Genomic DNA, 12,557 nt, shown 5'->3' on the forward strand with positions numbered 1-12,557 from the left:
ATAGTCTACTGATAATCACTGAGGGAGGACACATCCATTCCATTGCAGTGCCAGATATAAAAACTACAGGGGTTGGACAATGAAACTGAAACACCTGTCATTTTAGTGTGGGAAGTTTCATGGCTAAACTGGACCAGCCTGGTAGCCAGTCTTCATTGATTGCACATTGCACCAGTAAGAGCAGAGTGTGAAGGTTCAATTAGCAAGGTAAGAGCACACTTTTGCTCAAAATATTGAAATGCACACAACATTATGGGTGACATACCAGAGTTCAAAAGAGGACAAATTGTTGGTGCACGTCTTGCTGGCGCATCTGTGACCAAGACAGCAAGTCTTTGTGATGTATCAAGAGCCACGGTATCCAGGGTAATGTCAGCATACCACCAAGAAGGACCAACCACATCCAACAGGATTAACTGTGGACGCAAGAGGAAGCTGTCTGAAAGGGATGTTCGGGTGCTAACCCGGATTGTATCCAAAAAACATAAAACCACGGCTGCCCAAATCATGGCAAAATTAAATGTGCACCTCAACTCTCCTGTTTCCACCAGAACTGTCCATCAGGAGCTCCACAGGGTCAATATACACGGCCGGGCTGCTATAGCCAAACCTTTGGTCACTCATGCCAATGCCAAACGTCGATTTCAATGGTGCAAGGAGCGCAAATCTTGGGATGTGGACAATGTGAAACATGTATTGTTCTCTGATGAGTCCACCTTTACTGTTTTTCCCACATCCGGGAGAGTTACGGTGTGGAGAAGCTCCAAAGAAGCGTACCACCCAGACTGTTGCATGCCCAGAGTGAAGCATGGAGGTGGATCAGTGATGGTTTGGGCTGCCATATCATGGCATTCCCTTGGCCCAATACTTGTGCTAGATGGGCGCATCACTGCCAAGGACTACCGAACCATACATGAGGACCATGTGCATCCAATGGTTCAAACATTGTATCCTGAAGGCAGTGCCGTGTATCAGGATGACAATGCACCAATACACACAGCAAGACTGGTGAAAGATTGGTTTGATGAACATAAAAGTGAAGTTGAACATCTCCCATGGCCTGCACAGTCACCAGATCTAAATATTATTGAGCCACTTTGGGGTGTTTTGGAGGAGCAAGTCAGGAAACGTTTTCCTCCACCAGTATCACGTAGTGACCTGGCCACTATCCAGCAAGAAGAATGGCTTAAAATCCCTCTGACCACTGTGCAGGACTTGTATATGTCATTCCCAAGACGAATTGACGCTGTATTGGCCCCAAAAGGAGGCCCTACACCATACTAATAAATTATTGTGGTCTAAAACCAGGTGTTTCAGTTTCATTGTCCAACCCCTGTATATGTGACCTTCTATCGAGGCTCTTCATCATGCTCTAACAGACGGCGACGGTCTGAGATGGGAGCCTCAGCTCTGATCTCTGTAATCATTCCTCTGCCTTAATTTAGATTAAAGGGGTTAAAAGTTAAAAACTGTTTGAGGGTCGTTCGTTTAAGAGTATATGGATAGAGTGTGTTATCGCTTCATGGGGACCAATGACCGGAGGAGCTTCGAGGCCTCTGACCGCCAACAGGGTGCGGTAACTCGGACAGCATGCATGATCAATCAGTTATAAACACAAGTTGGTTATAAACACAACTTTCGCCCACATAGGTGTTTTATATGAAATAACATATAAAGATGTACAGGTCCTTCTCAAAATATTAGCATATTGTGATAAAGTTCATTATTTTCCATAATGTCATGATGAAAATTTAACATTCATATAGTTTAGATTCATTGCACAATAACTGAAATATTTCAGGTCTTTTATTGTCTTAATACGGATGATTTTGGCATACAGCTCATGAAAACCCAAAATTCCTATCTCACAAAATTAGCATATTTCATCCGACCAATAAAAGAAAAGTGTTTTTAATACAAAAAACGTCAACCTTCAAATAATCATGTAAAGTTATGCACTCATTACTTGGTCGGGAATCCTTTGGCAGAAATGACTGCTTCAATGCGGTGTGGCATGGAGGCAATCAGCCTGTGGCACTGCTGAGGTCTTATGGAGGCCCAGGATGCTTCGATAGCGGCCTTTAGCTCATCCAGAGTGTTGGGTCTTGAGTCTCTCAACGTTCTCTTCACAATATCCCACAGATTCTCGATGGGGTTCAGGTCAGGAGAGTTGGCAGGCCAATTGAGCACAGTGATACCATGGTCAGTAAACCATTTACCAGTGGTTTTGGCACTGTGAGCAGGTGCCAGGTCGTGCTGAAAAATGAAATCTTCATCTCCATAAAGTTTTTCAGTAGATGGAAGCATGAAGTGCTCCAAAATCTCCTGATAGCTAGCTGCATTGACCCTGCCCTTGATAAACCACAGTGGACCAACACCAGCAGCTGACACGGCACCCCAGACCATCACTGACTGTGGGTACTTGACACTGGACTTCTGGCATTTTGGTATTTCCTTCTCCCCAGTCTTCCTCCAGACTCTGGCACGTTGACTTCCGAATGACATGCAGAATTTGCTTTCATCCGAAAAAAGTACTTTGGACCACTGAGCAACAGTCCAGTGCTGCTTCTCTGTAGCCCAGGTCAGGCGCTTCTGCCGCTGTTTCTGGTTCAAAAGTGGCTTGACCTGGGGAATGCGGAACCTGTAGCCCATTTCCTGCACACGCCTGTGCACGGTGGCTCTGGATGTTTCTACTCCAGACGCAGTCCACTGCTTCCGCAGGTCCCCCAAGGTCTGGAATCGGCCCTTCTCCACAATCTTCCTCAGTGTCCTGTCACCTCTTCTTGTTGTGCAGCGTTTTCTGCCACACTTTTTCCTTCCCACAGACTTCCCACTGAGGTGCCTTGATACAGCACTCTGGGAACAGCCTATTCGTTCAGAAATTTCTTTCTGTGTCTTACCCTCTTGCTTGAGGGTGTCAATAGTGGCCTTCTGGACAGCAGTCAGGTCGGCAGTCTTACCCATGATTGGGGTTTTGAGTGATGAACCAGGCTGGGAGTTTTAAAGGCCTCAGGAATCTTTTGCAGGTGTTTAGAGTTAACTCGTTGATTCAGATGATTAGGTTCATAGCTCGTTTAGAGACCCTTTTAATGATATGCTAATTTTGTGAGATAGGAATTTTGGGTTTTCATGAGCTGTATGCCAAAATCATCCGTATTAAGACAATAAAATACCTGAAATATTTCAGTTAGTGTGCAATGAATCTAAAATATATGAATGTTAAATTTTCATCATGACATTATGGAAAATAATGAACTTTATCACAATATGCTAATATTTTGAGAAGGACCTGTATGTCAGTAAATTGGAATATCACCAAACAGGTAATTTATTTCAGCAGTTTGAGTGAGTTAATTCGCAGCTTGAAATTCAGAAAGGTGTTAAGTATATATAATTGTTACTTTTAATGGTTAATGCTTAAAGCTAAAAAAAAAAAAAAGAATTCTCTTAAAATTAGATTATTGCATAAAGCAAATAAAAAAAATGAACTGAGCAATGTTATCACCATGGAATGTCTACACAATCATGGAGAAGACTGCAGTCACAAAAGATCATCGCTAAAGAAGTTAGAGGTTTTCCTTAATTCTGTGTGTATATATTCGCATAACACCTCTCCCCAATTTGTCTTTTCTTTTATCCAAGTATATAAACGGAAAGTTAAGTAGAAGGAAAAATGTATGGATAAAGATGGTAGACAAAGGTGCAGAAGGCTCAGGGATAACTGCGAAAAAAGACTGGATTGTTGCTGACAGATCCAAAGATTCAGTTTAATATCCTATTCAAATTATTTATCCCTAAATCAGAAGCAACCTTTTATCAAGAATTCATTTGCCACTAAAATGTCCTGTAAGCCCAAAGCAGAATACCATTGTTTTATGCTGTTTCATCAGGAATTAATATGCTTCTTTAAGAGGCCTGTTTTTCATGTTCTGTTGCTTTGTCTACATTCACCACATATTCAGCCAGATTCAGCCCATTTTAGCTTTTTAATCCATCTATCACGGTCTGTGGCTGTAGAGGACCAAAATGCAGACAAGCACAGGGCAGCAGCATGATGAGAGCAAGCTTCTTTCTTTAATCAAAAGGTTTCTTAAATCTTTACATTAATTTTCCCATAAGGAAACATAAAGCCAGCAGAAAACACAAGAGGGTAGTGAACAGGAGGAACCACCTCCTGCCACAGGAGAAAACAATGAGCTTTTAAACTGAGGTGTGGAACAAAGGAATGAGAGGCAGGCAGTCAGCAGGGATTGGAGTCAGGTGTGGACCGGGTATGTAGGGAGGCTGAGGAACAGGTGAAACTGATTACATAACTAAACCATGGGGGAAGGGATTAAATATCAAACCCAGGGAAACAGATGTAAGAAAACTATAACAACCTACGATACAGAAATCTGGAAAATAAGAACTAACAAAGTAACCTGAAGACATAGAGGAAAACCTAACTGAAAAGTAAACAATCCCAAACAGCTAATGATTGTGAAATAAAGCACACACATGAATACAAGAATTTAGGAATAAATAATAAAAATAAAATCAAAACCCCACAGAACAAAAGCACAAACCAGAACCCAAAATTGCAGATCCTGACACCACCACCTGAAAATGGAAAGAAGAGGATCAATCAGACAAGCAGCCAAGATGCTAAAGGTAATTGTGGGGGAGTTGCAGAGATCCACAGCAGAGGTGTAAGAATTTGGTAAAGCTACAACTATTAGTCATGCTCTCCAGAAATCTCACCTTCAAAGAAAAACTATGTTTAAAGACAGGCACAGTTTCAGCTTTGCCACAGGTCATGTAGGGTACACAGCAAACCTGGAATAAGTGACTGCTGTCTGGTGAGACTTGGACTTTATGCAAAACTGTAATTATTAATGCAAATGATCTAATGTTAAACATGGAGGTGGCATAATCATGGGGATGCCTTTCATTAGCAGGGACAGATATGCTGATCAGAGGTAATGGGAAGATGGATGGAGCTAAATACAGAGCCATCCTAGGCGATTTAGCTTCTCCCAACCAGGACAGCCACAGCTACCATGGAATGGTTTAAATCAAAGCCTATTCATGTGTTAGAATGGCCCACTTTAAACCCAGACCTAAATACAATTGAGGATCTGTGGCAAGGCTTGAAAATAGATGTTTACAGACATGCTCTATCCAAACTGAATGAGTTTGAACTAATTTGCAGTGAAGAAAAACTGCAGTTTCCAGTTTTAGTCTCTAACTTTGCAGGGTTGGTAGAGGTTTGCAGTTGTGCTTGGAGCAAAAGGTGGTTGTACAAAGTATGAATTATTAGAGCTAAACACAAATATACATTACACCTTTAAGAATTTTATTTGTAGAAACAAATGTTGAAACCATATATTGTGTTGGTCTATGACATAAAAATCACAAGAAAATATAATAAAGTTTGTGGATGGAACGTGACAATATGTGAAAAAGTTAAAGGGGTATGTAAGTCTTACCTCCCTTATTCCTTTGCTTGCTTCTTTTTCTTATTTCTCACCTGTTTTCATTTGTATAAAATATTTTTGTAAGAATTTTATTAAAACAATCCTATATACCGTCATTTGGAAAATGTTATTAAATTTAAGATATAGTGATGCTGCAGTGGGTACACCTTACTGTTAATTATCCGTAGAAGAATGCATTACCGTGTTTCATTTGGAATTAGTTTTTGTGCTTACAATATAAAGGGGTTGGACAATGAAACTTAAACACCTGGTTTTAGACCACAATAATTTATTAGTATGGTGTAGGGCCTCCTTTTGCGGCCAATACAGCGTCAATTCGTCTTGGGAATGACATATACAAGTCCTGCACAGTGGTCAGAGGGATTTTAAGCCATTCTTCTTGCAGGATAGTGGCCAGGTTATTACGTGATACTGGTGGAGGAAAACGTTTCCTGACTCGCTCCTCCAAAACACCCCAAAGTGGCTCAATAATATTTAGATGTGGTGACTGTGCAGGCCATGGGAGATGTTCAACTTCACTTTCATGTTCATCAAACCAATCTTTCACCAGTCTTGCTGTGTGTATTGGTGCATTGTCATCCTGATACACGGCACCGCCTTCAGGATACATTGTTTGAACCATTGGATGCACATAGTCCTCAAGAATGGTTCAGTAGTCTTTGGCAGTGATGCGCCCATCTAGCACAAGTATTGGGCCAAGGGAATGCCATGATATGGCAGCCCAAACCATCACTGATCCACCCCCATGCTTCACTCTGGGTATGCAACAGTCTGGGTGGTACGCTTCTTTGGGGCTTCTCCACACCGTAACTCTCTTGGATGTGGGGAAAACAGTAAAGGTGGACTCATCAGAGAACAATACATGTTTCACATTGTCCACACCCGAATATTTGCGCTCCTTGCACCATTGAAACCGACGTTTGGCATTGGCATGAGTGACCAAAGGTTTGGCTATAGCAGCCATGTATATTGACCCTGTGGAGCTCCCGACGGACAGTTCTGGTGGAAACAGGAGAATTGAGGTGCACATTTAATTCTGCCATGATTTGGGCAGCCGTGGTTTTATGTTTTTTGGATACAATCCGGGTCAGCACCCGAACATCCCTTTCAGACAGCTTCCTCTTGCGTCCACAGTTAATCCTGTTGGATGTGGTTGGTCCTTCTTGGTGGTATGCTGACATTACCCTGGATACCGTGGCTCTTGATACATCACAAAGACTTGCTGTCTTGGTCACAGATGCGCCAGCAAGACGTGCACCAACAATTTGTCCTCTTTTGAACTCTGGTATGTCACCCATAATGTTGTGTGCATTTCAATATTTTGAGCAAAACTATGCTCTTACCTTGCTAATTGAACCTTCACACTCTGCTCTTACTGGTGCAATATGCAATCAATGAAGACTGGCTACCAGGCTTGTCCAATTTAGCCATGAAACTTCCCACACTAAAATGAATGGTGTTTCAGTTTCATTGTCCAACCCCCGTGCAACGCCTGTTGAAGTATGTGCTTTTAAAGTACAGGATGATTTTTTGTTTTTTGAAAAGAGAAATCCTTCGAGCACGCCTGCCTTAGTGTAAACAGGAGATGTGAGTGTCATCATTTAAGCTATGCAGGCCAACAGACGTTGACCAGGATATCAGTTTCAGCCACAACCCAGGTGTGATGGAATTACTCAGATGGTTGTCCGATTGACCCACAGCTAAGAATACGAGAGGGACCAGACAGAGGTAAAAAGCTAGGGTTACACAACATGGATCAACATCAGGGGCTTCCAAATTTGACATATGGAGGAGCAGGCCTTCCTTCAGCATTCAAGCACAGATCCATCCACAGTTTGTTTCTTCTTAGTGGTATAATCCTGCATAATCCAACGGACATTTATTCCAAAATGCATGCAGGCTTTTTACAGGGAATATCTGTAACAAATAGGTACTGTTTTTAAGAGTGTTTGCTGAAATATTGTCATTGGGCCAGTACTGCAAAGAGTAGGGCTGAAGTTTATATTTTCAGTAAACATTGCTTGTCAACATTCAGCTATATCAATAATAATCTCTCTTATAACATTTTTAAGTATGAACGGGTTCATCAAACTGTTCTATAGGTACCTTTGTTGGTACCTGAATTGCCTTTAGTGGTACTGGCAAGACATTTTGGCATCAATCCTTTGCAAAGTGAATACACATGAATGAACAGTGATGTAACACTAATAGGCACCAACAGATACAAGGCTGAGTTGCTCAAGCAGCTAAGAACTTCCAGTACAAAATGGAGCAGATGACAGTGACCCAGGAACAAGTGCTGGTGACTACTTGTGCTCCATATGTTCCATTTATCTACTGAAATTTGAACTTGGATCTGGGAAAGACATTAAATCCAATTTAATCATGTTCTAGTTTCAAGTCTGAAAACCAGTGGGATTTGCTGATTGATATGTTAACCAGGATAACTAGTGTTAACAAAATTAGCTGAAAATAAAGTTTCTCTTTCAAGGAATCTATTAACTTATGATTGTGTAAAAGATTTAATCAGATCCAAATTATCAGAAGTGCAAATAAAAAAAATCTAATGGCAGCTATCACTAAGTTTCACATAGAAGTAAGCCATGTTGGATGTAAAAGTCAGGTTGGTGAGAAACCTTTGACTTTTCCTTTGACCACTCAAGACTGTGGAGATGATGGTGGACTTTTGGAGAACACCACCCCAACATACCCCCCTTACTATCCTCAACAACACTGTGTCTGCTGTGGACCACTTCCGGTTCCTAGGAACCACCATTTCTCGAAACCTGAGATGGTCCTCACACATAGACAATGTTCAGAAGAAGGCCCAGCAGAGACTGTACTTCCTGAAGTACAACCTTCCACAGGAGCTACTGGTCATCTTCTACACTGCCATAATTCAGTCTTTCCTGTCTTCGTCCACTTCAGTGTGGTTTGGCTCATCCACAAAACAGGACCGGTCCAGATTGCAATGAACAATCAGGTCTGCAGAGAGAATAATCAGGGCTGACCTTCTCTCCATCCAGGACTTGTACAGGTCTAGGCCCAGGTAAAAGGCAGCTAAAATCTCTGAAGACCTCACACACCCTGCACATAAACTGTTTAGGCTTTTACCTTCAGGTTGGCGCTACAGGGCGCTGCCTACTAAAACCAACTGCCACAGAGACAGTTTCTTCCCACAGGCTGTTTCTCTGATGAACACCTGACAGTCAGAGTTCAAGAACAACACCGTGCATACTTGGACTGATCTCACATATTCTGTGAGGTCAGTCCAAGTATGCATGGTGTTCTCACTATATTCTGTTGTAAATTCAATTGTGTATGTTTGTACATTTAAAAATATATTCTTTATTATTGAGAGAAAAGTGTACAGGAGTCAAATTCCTTGTTTGTCTGTACAAACTTGACAATAAAGTTGATTCTGATTCTGATTAAAATGACACATTCCGGTAATTTCTGATGATTATTTCAAACTTGAAACTCTTCTAATGTACAAAATGATTAAAGCACCTCCTGAGACAGGTAGCTCTGGTGGCACTTAAACTGGGTTTATAGTTACTCAGAATAATTATTGGCATTAATTATTTGCAAATAAAATGACTTAATTTTGATGTAGCATTAATAAGCACCAACACCTAAAAGTTGAGTTGCTCAATTGATCTTAGCATCAAACAGAAGAGAAGGAGAAGAAGAGTGGAAAAAACTGAGAACTCACAAAGTGAAGTGAATAACAGTGAACCAGGAACCAGTGCTGGTGGCTGCTAATGCTATGATCCATTTACCTCTGACAACAGTTCTTGAATTTGGGAATGACCTCAACTGCAATTTAACTGTTTTCCGGTTGCAAGTTTGAAAACCAGTGGGATTTGGCTGTTGGTATGGTAAGTAATCCGTCTTACTACTGTTAGTTAAACACACCAATAAGAAATGTATTACTTTGTATTTTCTACTTTCAAAACTGTAACAATATACTTACTATATTATATTATTCACTTTACTATGTGTGAGAAAGATTTAGGAAGAGTCAAAATAAGCTGTTTTTTTTACAGCAAGTCTTAGTTTAAAAACCCAACGCAGGCCTCTAATCTGAAATCAACTCAGGGCTTGATTGGGTTAGTAAAATATTCCATCCTTGTTTGTTTTAACCCAGCAGTTTTTACAGTGTACCCCACCCCCCACCCCCCACCCCCCAACCCAGCATCTACAGCCCAGAGCCCGAGAGGAAACCCAAGATTAACCGATTCAAATAAACATCATACGAAAACTCAAAAGTGACAATACCAGTGAATCAGATGATAAATGTTTTCTTAACAGCCCTTTGGCTTCTTGCTTCCTTCAGGGGGGTCTTTGGGTTTATTAAAATGGTTTTCCGTTTAGCTCTGTTTCTGCCCCGTTTAACCTGAATGGTTTTACAGAGGCGATATGAGGGGATATGTGTCGGTTGTAGAAGGAAGACTCGTTAGAATATAGCTACTTATTTGGGTGTTAGAGCTGAATAAAGCTCCCGTTCCCCCCCTCCTGTCGTTGAGTAATGGTACATTCCCTCCTTGTGATCTAGTGCTCGCTCCTGCTGCTGGGCGGTCAGAAGGGTGGGAGTACGCATGAGAGATAGAGGAGACTTATGTGACTCCTCTGTCTGGAAGAAGGGTGGCTTTGTCTGGAAACCAGCTGCCAGAGTGAGTTTTAGGACCGTTTTTCATTCTGCGTTTGATTTGTTTTGACACCCCCACCCCCTCATCCCTTGAGCCTGGAGGATTCTCACGCAGCTTTAAACAATAAAAGCAGATGTCTCAGAAAACACTCGAAAAGGAGAGAAGGAGTTTTGCGCGTTTCATGAAAATGTAGACTTTTCTTATAAAAGTTTTTTTTTTTTTCCGGTTTTTCCAGTTATATGGAGGCGTTACTGGAAGCTGCTTTTAATCGGATTGAGGAGGAAAACTCCGCTAAAGAACTTTGTTCCAAGCGGGAAGACAAGGCGGTGACTTGTTGAAAAGCATTTTTTTCTCCTGCGCGCACTGATTTGTGAGCCTCTCAACATGCGCCCGCACCAGGACCCAGGGAGACCTCACAAGTCCGGTATGACGAGCCTGCTTCTCCTCCTCATGCTCGCCTTGTCCTGCCGCTGCTGTCCGGACAAATGCATGTGCTCCTTAGGAACTGTAAAATGCCAAAACCTGGACTTGGATGCGATTCCACATTCCTTACCGGCCAATACCAAATCCCTGTTCGTCACAGGAAACAACATCTTCCAAATAAGCAAGGCCTCTTTCCCAACCCGTCTGGAAAACCTAACAGATCTTTATCTGAGTGGTAATGGGATGGAGCATGTGGACACAGGGGCATTTAAAAACTTGCCAAACCTCGCACTGCTGGACCTGAGTAACAACAGAATGAAGAATTTTAGTGACCAAGCTTTCCCTGACGATAATAAACTTAAGTTCCTAAACCTCAGCAGTTCTTTTCACAATCATTCCTTCACAGACACAGTCCTTGATTTTTTTCTCCATGCAAAGCTCCTGCAGCTCACGTCCCTGGATCTGTCTAACAACAACCTGATCATTCTGCCAGATAACATCTTCACAGGCCTCTCCAGTCTGGGCACCCTCAACCTCCGTAACAGCTCCCTCATCACAATCCAGAACGGGACCCTGCCACTGCTGTATGACCTCGACCTGAGGGACAACGACTTCAAGGATTTGCCGCCCACCATGATGGCAGAGTTTAGCCTCAACCCCAGCCTCCACATCCAGCTGGTGGGGAACCCCTGGCGCTGCAACTGCTTCATAGACGACCTGCTGGTGTGGCTGAAGAACTCCACCCAGGTGACAGACTCGCACAACCTGACCTGCGCAGATCCTGAGGCCATGAAGCACCAGCCCCTTCTGCAGGTGCAGCCGTCCCAGCTGAAGTGTTTGAGCGACATGGAGGGGGTCCTGGAAACATCGTACGTTTTCCTCGGGCTGGTGCTGGCCCTAATCGGCGTCATATTCCTGCTGGTGCTCTACTTGAACAGAAAAGGCATCAAGCGATGGATGTACAACATCCGGGATGCCTGCAGGGACCACTTGGAGGGGTACCATTATCGGTATGAGATAAACTCTGACCCGCGTTTGGCCAACCTGAGCATCAACTCGGACGTGTGAGGGAGGACAAATATGGGGAGAGGGGCACTGTCATTGACTCTGCAATAATGCATTAAATGCCTTTATGCTGTTAAACTTTGCATGAAAGTCTTCCTTCTTTTCCCCCAAAACCCCACAATGATGCCATTCAGATGCTGCCTCTGTTAACGCTTCTGATCGACCCCTTTTGCAGCCTCTGCTGCATGTCCAGCACAAATATTTGGCAGCTGTCATGCCTACTGCGTTTTCCTCTCCATTACATTGCATGGACGATGAATCGAGGCAATTTTGTAAAATAAATCTCTGCACATTGTATTTTTACTTACCTTTTAAGGATAACTGAAAGGTGTGCTGCAACTACTACATGTTATTTGCATCCTTTACAATATGACTCTGCGAAAGAGAAATGTCATACTGCTTGAGTTTGTTCTTTTTTAGTATGTAAAGATGTGACATGCAGTACAGACTATTCCTTTTGGACTGATTATAAAACAGATAGCATGCTGTTTGAATTTAGTAGACTTATGTGATGGCTCATTACTTCTGTAAGGATATTTAGCTAAATAAAAAGCATCTGGATTGCTGGTATGTGTGTAAAATGAAGGTCTTTAATCAGAAGCCTGAAAAGAATGTGATCTGCAGGCTTTGAAGGAGGAGTTTTTTGGGGAGGGGGGATCATGCTCATTCCTGAGGCACGAATCACATGCCGAGCGTTGAATCTTACTTCTGCAAACTGTCAACAACGGGTAAAATGTGTGACACTTTCATCTCCACGGTAACAGTTTTAGGTGCAAATTTTCATTAACGAACAAGTTGCAGCATCCCTGAGTTGTAGTCGAAACTGTCAGCCTGAACAGAGGACCTTCTCTCTGGAGGATTTAAATGAGCTTCTACCTGGATGTACATAGGTGATGAAAGTAGCCAGCTGTTCCCTCCCGTTCAATTTGCTTCCTGTAGC

The 12,557-nt window shown here is 42.4% G+C and overlaps 1 protein-coding gene across 1 annotated transcript; it reads left to right on the top strand.

The window, feature by feature from the left end:
• Positions 1–10,055: 10,055 nt before the first annotated feature.
• tpbgb (trophoblast glycoprotein b) lies at positions 10,056–12,185 on the top strand. The gene has a single exon (XM_047362009.1). It carries the CDS (start codon positions 10,514–10,516, stop codon positions 11,618–11,620), a length of 1,107 nt encoding a protein of 368 aa, XP_047217965.1. The 5' UTR covers positions 10,056–10,513; the 3' UTR covers positions 11,621–12,185.
• Positions 12,186–12,557: the final 372 nt, after the last annotated feature.

Source organism: Girardinichthys multiradiatus, chromosome 3, assembly GCF_021462225.1.
Source record: "Girardinichthys multiradiatus isolate DD_20200921_A chromosome 3, DD_fGirMul_XY1, whole genome shotgun sequence".
NCBI lineage: Eukaryota > Metazoa > Chordata > Actinopteri > Cyprinodontiformes > Goodeidae > Girardinichthys > Girardinichthys multiradiatus.

Bases quoted from the DNA above. Each gene is read 5' to 3' on its own strand.
- tpbgb (XM_047362009.1), top strand. From the start codon at position 10,514: ATGCGCCCGCACCAGGACCCAGGGAGACCTCACAAGTCCGGTATGACG.